This window comes from Grus americana, chromosome 1, assembly GCF_028858705.1.
Source record: "Grus americana isolate bGruAme1 chromosome 1, bGruAme1.mat, whole genome shotgun sequence".
In the NCBI taxonomy this organism is placed as follows: Eukaryota; Metazoa; Chordata; class Aves; order Gruiformes; family Gruidae; genus Grus; species Grus americana.
The window spans coordinates 126,066,964-126,083,794 of NC_072852.1; the positions used below are offsets into that span (position 1 = coordinate 126,066,964).

Sequence of the window (16,831 nt, forward strand, 5' to 3'; positions counted from 1 at the left end):
AGATCAGAGTGTTAATACCACAGCAGCATTCCCTGAGTGCATCTCAGTCCAGTTCATTGTTTCTACATTCAGCTACCAGCACTTATGTAACCTTTTTTCTCAGTGCGGATTTCTGATATTTCAAAAGCGAGGCAGCTATTTAATGGCAGTTTGCAATATCAGGATAGGAAATTTTCCAACAGCACTGTATGAATGAAGCTGCTAAGAAGTTGATGTAGACAGTCTGAGTGACACAAATGGAATTCAATCTGGGATTAATTTCCACTTGCATTATGGATCAATATTTGTTAGAAGTGTGTGAGACATTAGCTTTTACCTTCTTTCCTTTGAAAGATAGTGTTCTGCAGGAGTATGTTGGAGCTCTGTTATTAAAGAACTAACTGCTAACTGAATTGGCATTACACAGTTCAAACAAGACTTAGTTGGATCAGGAGCTCGGTGTGCTCTGATTCTTGAGAAAAGAGATTTCTGCTGATATGAGTTCAGACTCAGCTGCAAGCAAGAAAATATATATGGTCTTTCCTGAAGTTGTTATTCTGCAAGAAGGGTAGTCTGTTCTTTTATTTTCTTAAATGTTGACTATTTGAGTAGTTCATGGCTAAAAAATACCAGTGAACTTTGAGTGTGTTTTACTGCAGGATATTAATAAACAGATTACACAATTCTCATAAGAATTCAGAAACTAATTTTACTTAATTCAGCATACTGTTCAACACCTTGGAAATACAGGCTTAGTCTTCAGTAATAGAAGGTCATTTCACTTTAATGTGCTTATGTTATTTCTAATAATACAGTATAATTTCATAATTGTGCATGTGTATGCTATAATGTTTAAATTATGCACATTTATTTAGGCTTTGTAGAGGCCTATAGAGATCTGGAGTGTGAAGTTGTTTGGCATCCAGGATTCAACTCTCCAGAAGCAGGAGAATTCAACTTGTGTGTGCGTAAAGGAAACACAATTAAGTTGAAATGTTTTGCAAAGGTAACAATTCATACAGCAGATTCAGAGAAGCAAAAAGTGTGGGTTTTTAAAGAAGTAATTTCTTAAATATATTTCTAGTATCGTGTTAAAAAAATATTTTAATTTCATATGGCTTCTATTTGACATGTCTAACAAAAGAACATTGTTCCAAAAACGTGATGGAGAAGGCAAGACAAAGACAACTGACCCTTTTCTTGCTTTCGATGATGTACTTCCTTTGACACCACAACTTTGTGGTCCTTGTAGATTAAGTGGTAATTGTTCTTCTTGGCTGGTTTAGTTTAGCCAAACAAAGGCTGACAGGTGGTATGATAATTCTTTAGATAGGTATTAAAGGGATAAAAATCAAGGTGTGTGTGGGAAGGTATCTTTCAGATCTTCAGGGTAAGAACAGGCTGCAGTGCAACTTTGTGCTGTTATTTGAACATGGTATTTGATAATTTGGAGAGCAATGTTCTGGATATTCTAAACAGTGAAATTCAGCTTAGATTGATCATTTGTTATCTTATGTTACATGCCAGGAAGTGTGAAGGAGACAGTCTCTTTTTTTACTGTATTCTAGAGCATGGAGCCAGTAGACCTTCCATTTTTGGGAGCCAAGAAAGCTTTTTCCTTCCTTTTGATGTGCCTGTTTTTTATTTTTTTTTTTCCCCAGCAGCTTTTTTTCTTTTCTTCCTCTTCTTTTGAAGTCTTGGAAATTGCCATATGTAAACCAGGATGTGTGTAAATTAGAATATTAGTACTTCTACTGCTATTAAAATCTCTGAAGTATCTTGTCCTGATCACACATTTAGGATTAAAAAAATCATGGTGCTTCTGCTGTTAAATTAAATTTAATTAAAATATTTTTATTTGTCTTGAAATTAGCCCAGAAATATCGCTGGGGTTGTATCTGTTCACTTTGAATATAAATAAGTTCAATACATTGAGTAAATCTTGTCTCACATTTAAACTGTGTTTATCTATTTGAATATTTCTAATTTATGCATTTCCACAAGGATATTAGCTCATTATATAATGAAAAGAAAATTAGGCTGAATTATTTATTTGTACTTAGTAATATGTTATTTAGTTTGCTGCTTTTCCTCTTCTTTTTTATAGCTTGGTACTACTAAAGTTCAGTTTATGGAACAAAGGATACCCTTCAGTCATAGTCCAATGGGTTTATCTACTTGTAAGACAGCCATACTTCAAAACATAGGTTCCAATCACGCGTACTTCCAAGTAAGCTAAAATTATTTTTGGTATATTTAATTTCTTGGGGTGGGGCGAAGAAGGGAGTTCATTTTATCAGATCATGTTACAGGTTTGTGTTCTTGGTTACTAGATACACATCTGCTTAAGTTTTTGTCTGGCTTTCTGAAGAAACAAGACTTAAGTGAACAGGAATTCTGTCCCTCTGTCAAATTTGGATTGATGGATAGATGGACTGTCAGACAAGCAAAGTGTTAATGGTCTAAAAGGTCATGGAAGTTTCACGATAACCAATGGTGAATCCTATACTAGTGTACCCTATGAAAAAGCAGTTATAGCTTGCATGTTTTTATATTTTGAGAAACAGGGGAAACTGGCTAGTCATCCTATTCATACTGGCTGTCCAGTAGACCCAGACCAGTCATGGCAAATGTGATTACTTTGCTAGACTAACATCTGAGAGGAAGATAGGATGTATTATGAATTGGACAAGAGATGAGATGGATGCCAGAGTGGGTGAAGACATAATAGATGAATTCGTAGGAAACCTAATCTTGTTAGTTCTCCTGATCACAGAATAATTTCCTATAGTTATTTAGTGAAGCAAAAGAATTTTCATTAAAATCCTCAAAATTTTTCTACTACATTATGGAACTGAGAAGCTAGAAGAACTATTATGGTACTAAGAACTATTATGGTACTAAGAAGCTTGATTAATTTATTTTGATTTGTACTATATTTCTCTGTTTATCAACTGAGTATTGTAATAACACGTATCATTACTACACTCTTGGAGGATGGACCTGAAAAAATAAAATAAGCATAATCTATAAGACAAACTTACCCAGCCTTTTAAGCCTCCAGGATTACTCTTAAACCAAGAGATGGCTGATTCGTCTTGGTCATTAACACTTGTTTAGCTATACTTTAAAATTTATCTGTTTAGAGTACATTAGAAGAGAACAAATTCTATTTTGTCCTTACTAATTGTGGGTAAACTGAATATCTGCTCCTGGTATCATTTCTGAACCCTATGGTATTAGGATCTGTTTTGTGAATATCGAAAAAGAAGTGATGAATTTATTTGTCACTGAAAAAATGCTATCACTAGATAATAAGCCTTAATAACTTAATGAAAACAACTCAAAAACCAGAATGTGAAATTTCCAACTAGTGTGCAAAAATTTCATAATAGAAACTGACAGTCATCACATTTAGGAATCTGTTACTTTATTTTGTTTACCTGTATTTTTTTCCCCAAAATTCTGTGTCCAAGTTAGCATTATGTATTATGAAGGTTCTCCTTGTAAGAATATAAAATCTTCATGACAGATCACCTTTTTCAGTATTATTCATGTTTCATGTTTGTATTTGAAGGTTCTTGATTCAAACCCGCTGCCTGGAATGACGATCACCCCTTCTGAAGGAGTGGTACCTGTGGGAGGCCATGCTGATCTCAAAATCTGTTTCACTCCGAATGTAAAAATGAGTTTTGATACAAGAGTGGAGGTATTCAAAACTGGAAGAATGTGTCTTTTGAGTGTTATGTTGTGTGTTTATGTGTGGAGATGTGTGTACATTTAATCATCTTTTGGATTTTATTTCCAGTGTTCTAATGCTTTTTAAGAAATAAAAAAATTCTTACAGCAGTTGATGGCTGCTATAGCCTGTTATTTTGATCATAGTCCTGTACTGAAGTATCAAAACAGCCTCACCGTTTGAGCAGATTCTTATTATACCATTGGCAAGCTGTTGAAACTAATGTGTGATTGTCTTCAGAAGATCATGTAGACATATCTGCGTTTTTTATGATCTGTAGAGGAGCAGGACTTTAATACTGCAGTGTCTTTAACTTCTTGACTTCTTTTTGTGGTCATCTCAGAGATGGATTTACTAATAGATTTGATTTGATAATAGGAGTGCAATAAACATCTAACCCTATTTTGTTTTCTGTATGCCTGCTTCCTGAACTTTTCCTTGGTCAGATAAGTGAGAATGGGGAAAAAGGATGCTGTCATGGGGCTGATCTTTGCTACCTCTTCTGACTCTAATCCTGGATTCTCCATCTTCTGTTGCCGCCTACATTATGCTCACTAAACCTAGTATCCATTTCTTTTTTCCACTTCTAAAACAGTGTATTGGGTTTGTGTGGCAAGGTTTTGGCAGTGAGGGGGCTACAGGGGAGGCTTCTGCGAGAAGCTGCTAGAAGCTTCCCCTGTGTCTGACAGAACCAATGCCAGCCAGCTCCAAGATGGACCCGCCTCTGTGATAACATATTTAAGAAGGGAAAAAAACAACCTCAGAGGGATTTTGTAGCCAGAGAGAGGAGTGAGAAGATGTGAGAAACTTTGCAGACACCAAGGTCAGTGCAGAAGGAGGGGCAGGAGGTGCTCCAGGCACCAAAGCAGACACTCCCCTGCAGCCTGTGGTGAAGACCATGGTGAGGCAGGTTATCCCCCTGCAGCCCATGGAGGAAGGATGAGGGGGTGTATAGATTCCACCTGCAGCCCATGGAGGAACCAATGCTGGAGCAGGTGGAGGCACCTGAAGGAGGCTGTGACCCCATGGGAAGCCCACGCTGGAGCAGGCTCCTGTAAGGACCTGTGGCCCCGTGGAGAGAGGAGCCCACACCAGAGCAGGTTTGCTGGCAGGACTTGTGACCCCGTGGGGGACCCACGCTGGAGCAGTCTGTTCCTGAAGGTTTGCATCCCATGGAAGGGACCCACGCTGGAGCAGTTTGTGAAGAACTGCAGCCTGTGGGAAAGACTCACATTAGAGAAGTTTGTGAAGGACTGTCTCCCATGAGAGGGACCCCACGCCGGAGCAGGGGCAGAGTGTGAGGAGTCCTCCCCCTGAGGAGGAAGGAGCGGCAATGTGTGATGAACTGACCACAACCCCCATTCCCCGTCCCCCTGTGCTGCTGGGGGGCAAGGTGGTAGAAATCAGGAGTGAAGTTGAGCCCAGGAAGATGGGAGGGGTGGGGGGAGGTGTTTTAAGATTTGATTTTATTTCTCATTCCTCTACTCTGTTTTGCTTGGTAATAAATTAGATGAATTTCTCTCTCAGTTCAGTCTGTTTTGCTCGTGACGATAATTAGTGGGTGATCTCTCTCTGTCCTTATCTCTACCCACAAGCCTTGGCGAGTGATCTCTCCTTGTCCTTACCTTGACCCACAAGCGTTTCGTTATACCTTTTCTCCCCTGTCTAGTTAAGGAGGGGGAGTGATAGAGTGGCTCTGGTGGGCACCTGGCCTCTAGCCAGGGTCAACCCACCACAAACATTTCATATTGCTCAGAACAATAGTATCTACTTTGTACCAGCACCTCTGTCAAGTAATTTTGTTGTTGTATACTTTCCAATCCTCACAGCTCCTGAACAGATCTAACTCATCCACTCAGCTTTCTCCTGTTGGGGAAAACTGTTCATTCTAGTGATACAGCCTCCTGCAACATTATTTTTGTCTGCAGAAGGCTAGTCTTTCCTAAAACTCTGCTGATGTGTTGGTACGGTGTGTGGGTTTTTAGTTTGTTTTTTTAATTAACAACTATGACTATCCCAGATATGGTATGCCACAGAGGCGTGACTGGTTCTTCTTTGAAGCCGCATCTCACTGAAATCTGTGTATATATGTTCTAGAGAATGAAGACATTTTCTTTACCTCTTTACATTTCCATAACAAAAATACATTATGAGGGCAGAGTTATTTTCGTATTTTTATTACAAATGATGGTGAATGTCTCTCTCCAGTCTATATGGGTAGGTTGGTTGTTTTTGTTGTGTTTCTTTAAAAAACCTTTTTTTCATGTAATTATGACAGATTTGGTGAGATAATTATGTTAGCATGACCATGTCAACAATCACACTGTTGTCCATTCACTTAGGTATCAGTGCGAAATTCGGGAGTACTAGTGCTTAGGATTGGTGGATTTGTAGAGATCCCCGAAATAAACATCGATGTGGTAAGTATGAAGAAATAGTAGCAACTGGTAAGACTGATAGTGTTTTGCTTTATCTAGACGTCAAAGTGGCTCATCCCTACTTCATATCTGTAATTGTTTCCTATACTAACTTCCTGAGAAAATTATCAAAGGGAAGAACTTAGGAAGAGAAATTAAAAACTAAATGTACATATAACAGTTGTACTAAATGATAGCTGATAGCTTTAGCTTTTGAACTTGACAATCTGGAAAAAGTATGTTAAAAGGGAGAGGATGTATTTAAGGTAGTTATAGGAAAAATAATGCAATAAGGGAAAAGGAATCCACTGATCTGTTCATTGAATGATGAAAACTTTCCTGATAGTATAACTGGACTTATGTATTGAATTCTAAACTGTTGCATTTTATGTCCTGGAAAGATTTTAAAGATAATGGTTACACAAGACAATTGATTACCCAAGACCTTTATTGTGTTATAAATTTTGAATCTTTGAACAATTATATTTTTCACATTCTGTTGAATTGTAAGCTTGACTTCACACTGCTTTGACCCAATTTTTTTTTCTTTTAAACTTACAGGAACTATTTGACTTTGGCGGTGTTTATGTTGGTTCCACAAAATCGATTCCCTTTTTGCTGCAGAACAAAGGACAGGCGTGTACCAGAGTGGAGTTTGATTTTTCTAAATACAAGGATTTTAAATTGAATGCTAATGACCATTCAGGTATTTGCTTTTACTGTATCAGAATTAAATAAAGTATAGGTAATGCTAAGAGAAAATCTGACAAACTATTTCTGGCATACACATTTTCTGATTTAAGAAAACCTAAAACAATTATTTTGAAAGTGCTGCTTAATATAAATTAAGAGGACACATTTTGGTTTGCCTGTAAAATGACATTTGCCAAAATAAGCATTTGGAAAATGTCAGGTTGCCCGTAGACTTTTTTTCTTATCCCCCCCCATCCCCCCTCCCCCCCCCCCCCAGTTGCTAAGGTATGTTAAAAAATAAAGTTTGGATACCCTTTCACCAAGTAAAATAATAAAAAAACACAACAGTTTAAAAACCAACCAACCAACCAAAGCCAAACAACTATACTAATTTTCTATTCATGGACCTTTACCCACTGTTTTGACAATGTTTGCCCTTCAGGTCCAGACTTCTCTTTTTCCTGGTGGTATCTGCAGGTTGACCACAGGACCTCTGATCTGCATGATGCCCACCTCAGAATGTCATTGGGACAATATGTGGAATTAGATTGCTATTCTTTGATTCTTGATAGAAATAGTGCAGATCCTTATCCTTCACTCATTGTTGCTCATCCCTTTCCTATTTCAATCCTGGCACCTCCTTTGCTGTTCCAACATCTTTATTCATGAGAGAATTTTACATCTATGCTTATATGGTCTCTTGTCTTTGTGAGCTCAGGAAATCAGGACTCTTTCCTTTGCAAGACAATGTTATAAAATTTAGTCGTATCTTTATGTAGAACTATATGTGAATGATGACAAAAATTATTTGGTAATAACAGAAGGGTTTTCTTACCATGTGGTGGACTTCAACAGGAAGGCAAGGGCTCCTAGTCAGTCATCTTAACTTGGAAGAGACCTGTAAGACTATCTACAACAGGCAACTAACCACCATGGGAATTGACTCATTGCACATGATTTCTAGATCAGAGTTTGTCCTTGAAGCAAGCAATGTGACATCCAGTCAGGTCCAGTACTGTTCAAATGGTGAATACTGGATGAATACTGATCCTGGTGTTCCAGGATGAATACTGATCTCAGAGGAATGTTACCTTGTTTTTTGGAAACCCATGCTTCTGCTAGTGCCTTAAAATTGGACATGAAAGTCTGAAAAATGAAGCAAGCCTTACTGGTAAACTTCTGTAGTGTAGGTTATGTCTAAAAAGCCATTTAGAAAAACAGTTTCAGCTATTCTTCTCCCTGTGGTATTAGTTTTCATTATTTAGTTAACTTTTTTTGCCAATGCTTTTATTCAAACGTAAATGACAGTGTTTGTGGTTTTTTTTTTTTTTTCCTGAAATACTGTGTTCTCCCAAATCAATAACTTCAATGAAAGTTGCTGGTGATTAACACTTCTCAAAATTACCTCCAGAATCCTTATGAGAAATATTATATTCATTTGTAACTTTGTAAGAAATGTTTACCAATCAGATATGCAGGAACCTTATGTTGGAAATCACTCTGAAGCACTGCAACTGCTATAAAGTTGATAGTGTAATAACATCTGTAATTTGATTCTGAATTTTGTTTGACAGTGGTTGACTGCTGTTCTTTGAATCCTTATTTGTATTCGGTGAACTTAAAGGGAAAGTCAGCTTTGCAGTGCTTGTTGTCCTTCATGCCAAAAGAGGTAGGTTTATGGGGCAGTGTTGATTATGCTAAATTAAAATCATGCTCTGTGATATTTCTATGGAGAAAGAATGTAGATATTTTAGATGAATATTTTAGTGTGTGCAATAGTTTTATTATAGCAATCCAATTCTTATGAAAAGAAGTTCTGAAATAACCTTTATATAACTTTTGCTGCTTTCCTTAAATGTTTGTATACACAAAGAAAGCACACTTTCTCAATGACTTAAAAATGGAAAAGGCATAAACTTAAATTGAAATGTCTTACCATGCATTCATTAAATCATTCAACAAACTGGCAGCCATTTTCTTTTTGCAGCTATTTGTGCTTTAACTCTCAGATGACCAAGGGACTGCAAAAGTAGAGGAGTTTTATGTGACATAAAAAGTGACAAAGTGGCAAAGTTGCTTTCTGATTGAGCTATTTGAGGGAAATAAATTGAAGATATGAGACTTTATGGTGCAGTTTTACATCAGGAAAATAGTGTTTTATTGGCAATAGGTGTTAATAGAGACTGCTATAGGAAATTTTAAATCTAAGCTTATTGAACAATACTTTAGAAATGGAGGGTTTGGGGTTTCCACGTATTTGGAGAACAATGAACTGAAAGAAAACTTAGCCTTTATATTATGAACCAGCTTCAGAACAAACAGCTGGGGACCACTTCTACAGCAAGTAAACCTGTTGCATTAGCTGCATTTTTACCTTAAAAAAATAAATTAATATCGGAGACAATGCATTTTGAAAGAGTCAACAATATTCTTTTTTCACTTTCCCACCCCTTCCCAGCACTCTAGTTTTTGAATAAAAGGGAATTCCTTTGTTCAAAGCATAGTTCAAATGATATTTGCATATTACAGCCTGTGTCTGGTAACACTGTGATTTTCTTCCTCTTACTACTGTCAGCTTAGATTCTGTGTACACATGGGAGCTATTGTGAAATGACTGATGGTGTTCCTGACAGAACATGAGTCAATAAATTCATAAAAAATGAGTTATTTCAAACCAAATTAATTTTCTCCTATAGCATAGCAGGCTTTGAGGTTAGTGGAGAAACAGTAGAATCATAGAACGGTTTGGGTTGGAAGGGACCTCAAAGATCATCTAGTTCCAACCCCCCTGCCATGGGCAGGGACACCCTCCACTAGACCAGGTTGTCCAAAGCCCCATCCAACCTGGCCTTGAACACTTCCAGGGAGAGGGCATCCACAGCTTCTCTGGGCAACCTGTTCCAGTGCCTCACCACCCTCACAGTAAAGAATTTCTTGCTAACATCTGATCTAAATTGACCCTCCTTCAGCTTAAACCCATTACCCCTTGTCCTATCACTACACTCCCTGATAAACAGTCCCTCACCATCTTTCCTGTAGGCCCCCTTCAGGTGCTGGAAAGCTGCAATTAGATCTCCCTGGAGCCTTCTTTTCTCCAGGCTGAACAACCCCAACTCTCTCAGCCTGTCCTCATAGGAGAAGTGCTCCAGCCCTCTGATCATCTTTGTGGCCCTCCTCTGGACTCGCTCCAACAGCTCAATGTCTCTCCTGTACTGGGGCCCCCAGAGCTGGATGCAGTACCCCAAGTGGGGTCTCTGCAGAGTGGAGTAGAGGGGCAGAATCACCTCCCTTGACCACTTCTTTTGATGCAGCCCAGGACACGGTTGGCTTTCTGGACTGCAAGCGCACACTGCTGGCTCATGTTGAGCTTCTCATCAATCAATACCCCCAAGTCCTTCTCCTCAGGGCTGCTTTCAATCCATTCCTTGCCCAGCCTGTAGTTGTGCTTGGGATTGCGCTGACCCATGTGCAGGACCTTGCACTTGGCCTTGTTGAACTTCATGCGGTTCGCACGGGCCCACCTCTCCAGCCTGTCAAGGTCCCTCTGGATGGCATCCCTTCCCTCCAGCATGTCGACCACACCACACTGCTTGGTGTTGTCGGCAAACTTGCTGAGGGCGCACTCGATCCCACTGTCCATGTCGCCGACAAAGATGTTGAACAGTGCTGCTCCCAGTACCGACCCCTGAAGAATGCCACTTGTCACTGATCTCCACTTGGACATTGAGCCGTTGACCACAACTCTTTGAGCGTGACCATTCAGCCAGTAGATGTCATATCTTTAAGTATCTTGATGCTGTCTGATGCAATATTCTCATAAGCAAGGTAGTCAGATTTAGACTGGATACAGTGTTAGGAAAGTATGTAATTGTTTGCAAAATTGTACATACAGAATATCACCAGTGACCTATTGTCAAACTGGAGAGAAGCTCAGTAAGGAAAAACACTGACATTTTCATTTAGATAGGAAGGGTCAATAACAGAAATGCAAAACTAGATAATGCTGTTGGAGTAATCTATGCACATGGTATTGTAGTTTAACAAGAATGAAGAGTAGAGGCAGACAAATAAAATAATGATTCTAATCAGTGCTGATAACACTTCAGTTGGAACACTTCCCATTTGGGATGCCACACTTTAAGAAAGAAGTGAGACAATTTCCCTAGGAAAGAAAGTACAAAAGAAAGCAATGGAAATGACCAGAAGTCCAGGAAGCACAAACTGTGTAAAAGATGGAACTAATGTCCAATATTCTGTGGAATATAATTTATATACGCTTATTCACTGCAGTAGGTAGGTAATGAGTAGTGGGTTTAAATTATGCTAGGTGGATTAGATTAGATGTAAAAACTTGTTGTGGCAACAAGAGTCAAATATTGGAAGAAGGTATCTCCATTATTGAAGACTCTTAAGAAGTGGTTGGACAAGCATCACCAGAAATGCTTCACTCTGTCCCAAAGGGACATGTCATCTGTCAGACAATCATATTTACGCGTCATAAAATCATATTCTAACCGCATGTTGTTGCTCCAAAGATGAAATTCTGGCCCCACTAAGGCCAATGTTGAGGCTCTTTATTATTATAATAGAACTTCTTAGTTTCTGTCTCTTGCTAAGTGTGAAATTCAAACTAGTTAAACAATAATTAATACAAAGGAATATCTATTTTTGACTTAAAATGATGAAACTGGAATATGGAAAGGCTAGCTTCCTTTATAAATAAAAAGAAGTACATAAAATAGTGTAGAGCCATGTAAAACAAAAATGGGGAAAAGATTGATTGAGCTTTAAATGAGTAGGTATATATTATTACTGCTCTTACAGCCAAGCTTTGAAACTTAATTAGTTTTGATTTTTATTTTACCAGTAAAGTCCTCTGAGATGCATATTTAATTTACAAAAGCAACCTGTTGTAACAGTATTCTGTTAAAGAACAGTTTTCAGCTGAAAATCATAAGTATTCAACAACATTTTAATTTTTTTGTTCTAATTGAAAGATTGTCAATAGAAATGAGAAACAAAATGCTGCTTCATAACTGCCAGTTAGCTTCTAGTAAGCCATAGATGGAACACTAAACAGAGAAAGTAAATGGTTGCTAAAATTGTAATGCCCTTCTGTAAGAACTTTCCAAATCTCCCAAGTTTTCATTCTTTTCTATTTTTCGTTTTGTATAATCTGATTACTTTGGAATACAATATACTTACTTTTGAGGAGTTCGCTCTGTTTGTGGATTAGATAGGAACAAGGTAATGATGGTATCACTAATACTTGAGCTTAGTTAAGCTAGTGGTTAGTTTGTCTGAAAAAAATTTTTTTTTTTTTGCTCTAGCATCTATACAGAAAATTTAGTTAGGAGTTCTATAAAAATAGAATGCCACAAACGTACTGATTTAAAAATGATAATAGAGTCTAGAAATACTAAAATAGAGTCTAGAAATATTGTTCTATGGATGATACAAAGGTGTATATTATGTGTAGGATTTGACAGGTATCAATAGTTTAACTTCCAAGGCCTAAATTTCAATTTATTTTCATAAAACAATTTTACTTAAGTCCTGTCAAGTGTTTAACAGAGGTATTTCTAATCTACACCATAGATGCAGTTTTCATTTATTTTTTTCTCTAATCTCAGTAGCTAAAAGCACATAATTGCATATAAGATCTAAAACACATATTCCTGTAAGCCATAACCTGAAATCTGACAGCTCTGTTCTTGCTTATGGTATTGGATTTCTTTGGTGATAGTGCTGCTGTACAAAGTGATCCTTTATTCTCCACTGTAGTGGAAAAGAGTGTAGTGGAAGGTCAGTTGTCCCCTTTACAGACTGGTGAAATATCAACTCTCTAAAATCCTAAATGTCCCCCACCCCCAACTATCAAAAGAGGGATTTTATTTGCCTCCCAGTTCTGCCTTTCCCATTGTTACAATTGAGCTCTATTACTTATTATTGAGCTTTATTACTATTATTCTTTTTCCTTGTCAAGTTGCAGGATGGAAGAGTAGAAATGTTGCTACTGACACTGCTGTAAATTCAAGTGATTAAATAAATTAATATTTCTGAAGGCTGCTGAAATAGCAGATGGTTCTTTATGTTTAATTTCACTTGTCATCTGAACTACTGTTCAGTCTTATTGTTTGTTATTGATGAGCATCTCCAACTGTCATTTGATACTGGTGGTATGGTAACTTAACTGAAGACAAGGTTATACCAGTTGGCAGTCTGCTTTAATTATGATATAAATTTGGGAAAAAAAAATTCTTATGTTTGACTAGATTTGGTTTGTGACTGCTCTTCTTTTTAAAAAAAAAAAAGTAAAATATATTGCATCTATTGATTATAGATTTCTCTATAGAGTTTCCTGATGTTATCCTTTTTTAATTTTTCAAACTCTGGGTCTCTGTTTTTCCAGTCTTGAGAATAATTTTTGGCAAACACTACAACTTCCTTCAGAAGTAAGGGAATAAAGAACTTCAAAGAGGAAGTTTTCCTGCGACGCTTTATACCTCATAACCTAACATAATAAGTGCTGCTTTAATGAAATGTCTTTATTTCAGTTTCCCCTCCCCTGCACATGCTCACAGTCTTTCTGTCTCCCTTTGCCCTCGGTGCTGGGTAAGCTCACTGTACAACCAGCGCTCCCCTTCTGCTCCAAGTGTATTGCTGCCTGCCTGTCAGGGGCCAGCTCGCTTATTGCTAGGCAAGGCACCCCCAAATACACTTACAACTGACAACCTGCTGCTGGTCACAAGTTAGCATCACTCAGAGATGGTGCAGCGCTGAGAGCTGGCAGCAATAGCACTGACTAATCTTAAATGAAGTTAACTTGGAAAACTAAATGTGTTTCCCACTATGGCATGATTAAAGGAAGCATCTGGAAGTATGTGTACCCCCCAGGATGCTGCAGCTTTAATTTAACTCCTGCAAAGTAAAATACTAATAAAAAGCATAGTTCTGTTAAGAAAGTGGTCCAGGTACCAGCATTTCTTATTGTGGTCAGAAATTCTCAGTAGTTACTGATTCTTAAAACATTCCCCATTGGATCCAAGTTCTGTATCATTCTACCTCATCTAGATTTCCCCCTTTCCTCACTAGATTTCCTCCTCCTCTTTGCTGACTTTCCAGTCTTGAAAAAACTCTGATCTTCTCTATATATTGAGCTCCCTCTATTCAGGTTTCACAGTTGCAAGTGCTATTTCCTGCCTCTGCACTCAAACAGCTGTGTCACTGATCTCATCTCCATTTTCTGGACAACTGCTCTTACCCAGCTTACCTCCCAGCTGCTACAAACCTTCTGTATCCCATTAAGTCACATTCTTTTCTGTCTGCCTTCTGGTTCTACTAAAACTTCCTGCTGTTGTTGTAGTCATTACTGACACTACCCTATAAACCAACAAAACCCCACTATATTTATGTTATTGCTAAGAAAGTACATACTAGAACTAAGGAAAAATAAAAATTCAGAAGTATTGATAAAAAAAATCACAAAAGCATGAAATTATTTTAATACGCTTTAAAATTTTATTAAAACTGCTTGAATTATTAATGGGAGGTTTCAAGCAATTTAGTTTAGAATGCAATCTTGAATTCTCCTGCTAAAAATCAACTTGGCAGTAGCTTTCCTTCTGCCCCAAAAAGCTTCAAATCAACAAAGTAAATACACACGAACTCTGAGTAGCTCCTACGATTCTCACTAAAACTTAGTATGTACAAATGAGTGACATCAAAAGATCCTCTTAGAGATGAAGTATATTGGCATGCTTATAAAATAATACCTAAAAAATTTTGACATAAGTCTCCCAATATTCTAAGTGGTAAAATGAAGTTGATGCATTATAGATAAGGCTAGACTGCTTCTCAGACACGGCCTGGCTGTGCCTTCCTGTTATTCCACTGTCTTAGAAGGTGTTAGAGGTGACGGGGCTCTCTGCCTCACTGAAGAGAGTTTAACCTTGGTGTTTGTTGGCTGTGAGAGTCAGCTGTAAGTGAAAGCAATATGCAAAAATATGTATAAATAAGCTAGTTAATACTTCTTAATGTCATATTTGTATACAGGCTGTATTCTTTTCTGTTTTGATAGAATTTTATTTGAGAGACACATCAGTTATGTTTTAGTTTTTTTCACTGCAGCATAAGGAGGTTTATCCAGCTTAATGTCTGCTGCGCTAGGCAGGGTTCTAATTTTGGAGCTGAATAGACAAAAATTTCTGGTAATTAAACAACAATAACAACAACAACAAAAAACCCAAACACCACCACCACTACGCACCCACCCCTAATTATCTGGCCAAATATCTGCTGTAGCTCCCTCATCCCTATCTAGGCATAGGCCTAAGAATTATTACTAATAATATTATGGACAGCTAACAGTGATTGGTTTTGAACTGAGTTTTAAGTCACACGGTCCAAGAACCATAAAAGCATGGCTTTTCTGATCATGACTCGCTTTCTGCAAGCTACCTGTCTGGGTAACACTGAAGAGCACCTCATTCCTTTGGTTTTGTGCCAGGGAAACAGGCAGAATGTGGTAATGTTAAATATTTGCTCATCTTCCTTCTTCGACTGTTACTGTGTTTCTCCAGGCAGGATGATCCATCCTGCTAGCAGCAGTGTCATGCATGGTCTGGTAAGGAAAGCCGGCAAAACAAGGTGCAGAAGTTTACTGCTTCCAAATGGCCGTTTCTTTTTCTTTTATTTTTTTTTTCTAATTGTTGGGTTTTGGTTTTTTTTATCACCGTGCTGGAAAATAACAAATTCCAGCATCTTGGAAAAAAGACAAAATACACAGCTGTGTAATAATGCAGCCTAGGAGGGCCTTTGATTGAGGTAAATAGAGCAAGTCACACCTGTCAGAGCTTATTGCTTAAGCTTTTTTGTAGAGAAGTGACAGGTGATTTTGTTTTGGGGTTTTTTTGGCATTTTAAATGACATATTTTTTTTTTTTTTATTTTTAAATGAAAGAACAGAATTCATGGTGTAAGAAATGAATTCTGTGGAAAATATGCAGCTGTGGAATTACAGGGTATTGCTGGTGCATCATCTCTGACCATATACAGGGGAAAGATTTAGTTTTATTTCAGTGTTTTGAATGATAGCTTTGAACACTAGTTACATTATTCATTGTGGAAAGCTGCTTATCTGTGATATAAAGCTGGGGAATTTAGGCTCCATGAAAGTCTTAAGTATGTTTTAAGGAAAAGCTCATGTTAAATCTGAGGGGAGGTTGAGAATGCATGTTGTATACAGTTGCAGGACATAAACCTTTGGTTTTGCGGTTAGGTTTAAATTTGAATCAAACTGGTTTTTTTAATGTACATTGTATTTTCTCTCCTTGTATCACTGTCGAACCCATATGTTACTGTTATAAAAAAAGAAACTTTAAAATCAGCCTTTACAGAAAAATTCAATGACTTTTAATGCTTCAAGATATTTGAACAGTCTGCATGTTATTGTATGGTGAGTACAAGCATATCATCCTTTACAGATGTTTTAACTTAATTTTAAGTTATAAATTGGCTTACTTGCAATTCCCTGTGAAGTTCTACTGTGAAAGCAAGTACTGTAATTTTAGGGAGATATCACATATTCTTTGTGCTAAATAAAGTATATGATTCCTGGACTTGACAGCAAAATTTTTATTCAGTCTTGAGAATATATGCTGTATTACAATAATAATTAGCAAATATATTTTATAAAACATAAAATATATTATTGCATTACTTAGTAAAGATAGAAATGAAGTAACTGCTTTGAAAGTGTTTTTTGAAAATAATTTTTTTTCTACTCTCAGTTCCCCGCCCCCGACACTATGCTTGAGTTTGTTTATTTTTTATGCATGAATTTTATATAAAATACCATTTTAGTTGTCATGGATGCTGCCGTAGTTGTTCTCCCTTTTGTTTCTTCCAGTACACCAAGTATTTAGGCCTGAGGCAGGAAGCCATTCAGCTATGTTCACTCTCCTGTGTTGGGCTTAGAGCTAATGTGTACTTTGTATCAAACC

General features: G+C 37.4%; 1 protein-coding gene across 1 annotated transcript in view; it reads left to right on the forward strand.

Annotated features, from left to right (window-relative positions):
• CFAP47 (cilia and flagella associated protein 47) overlaps nucleotides 1-16,831 on the forward strand; it is a 362,349-nt gene that overhangs the window by 26,143 nt on the left and 319,375 nt on the right. Inside the window, 6 exon segments of the mRNA XM_054819861.1 lie at nucleotides 855-985; nucleotides 2,087-2,209; nucleotides 3,557-3,688; nucleotides 6,061-6,138; nucleotides 6,697-6,841; nucleotides 8,403-8,497. Coding sequence (XP_054675836.1) covers nucleotides 855-985; nucleotides 2,087-2,209; nucleotides 3,557-3,688; nucleotides 6,061-6,138; nucleotides 6,697-6,841; nucleotides 8,403-8,497 — 704 coding nt within the window.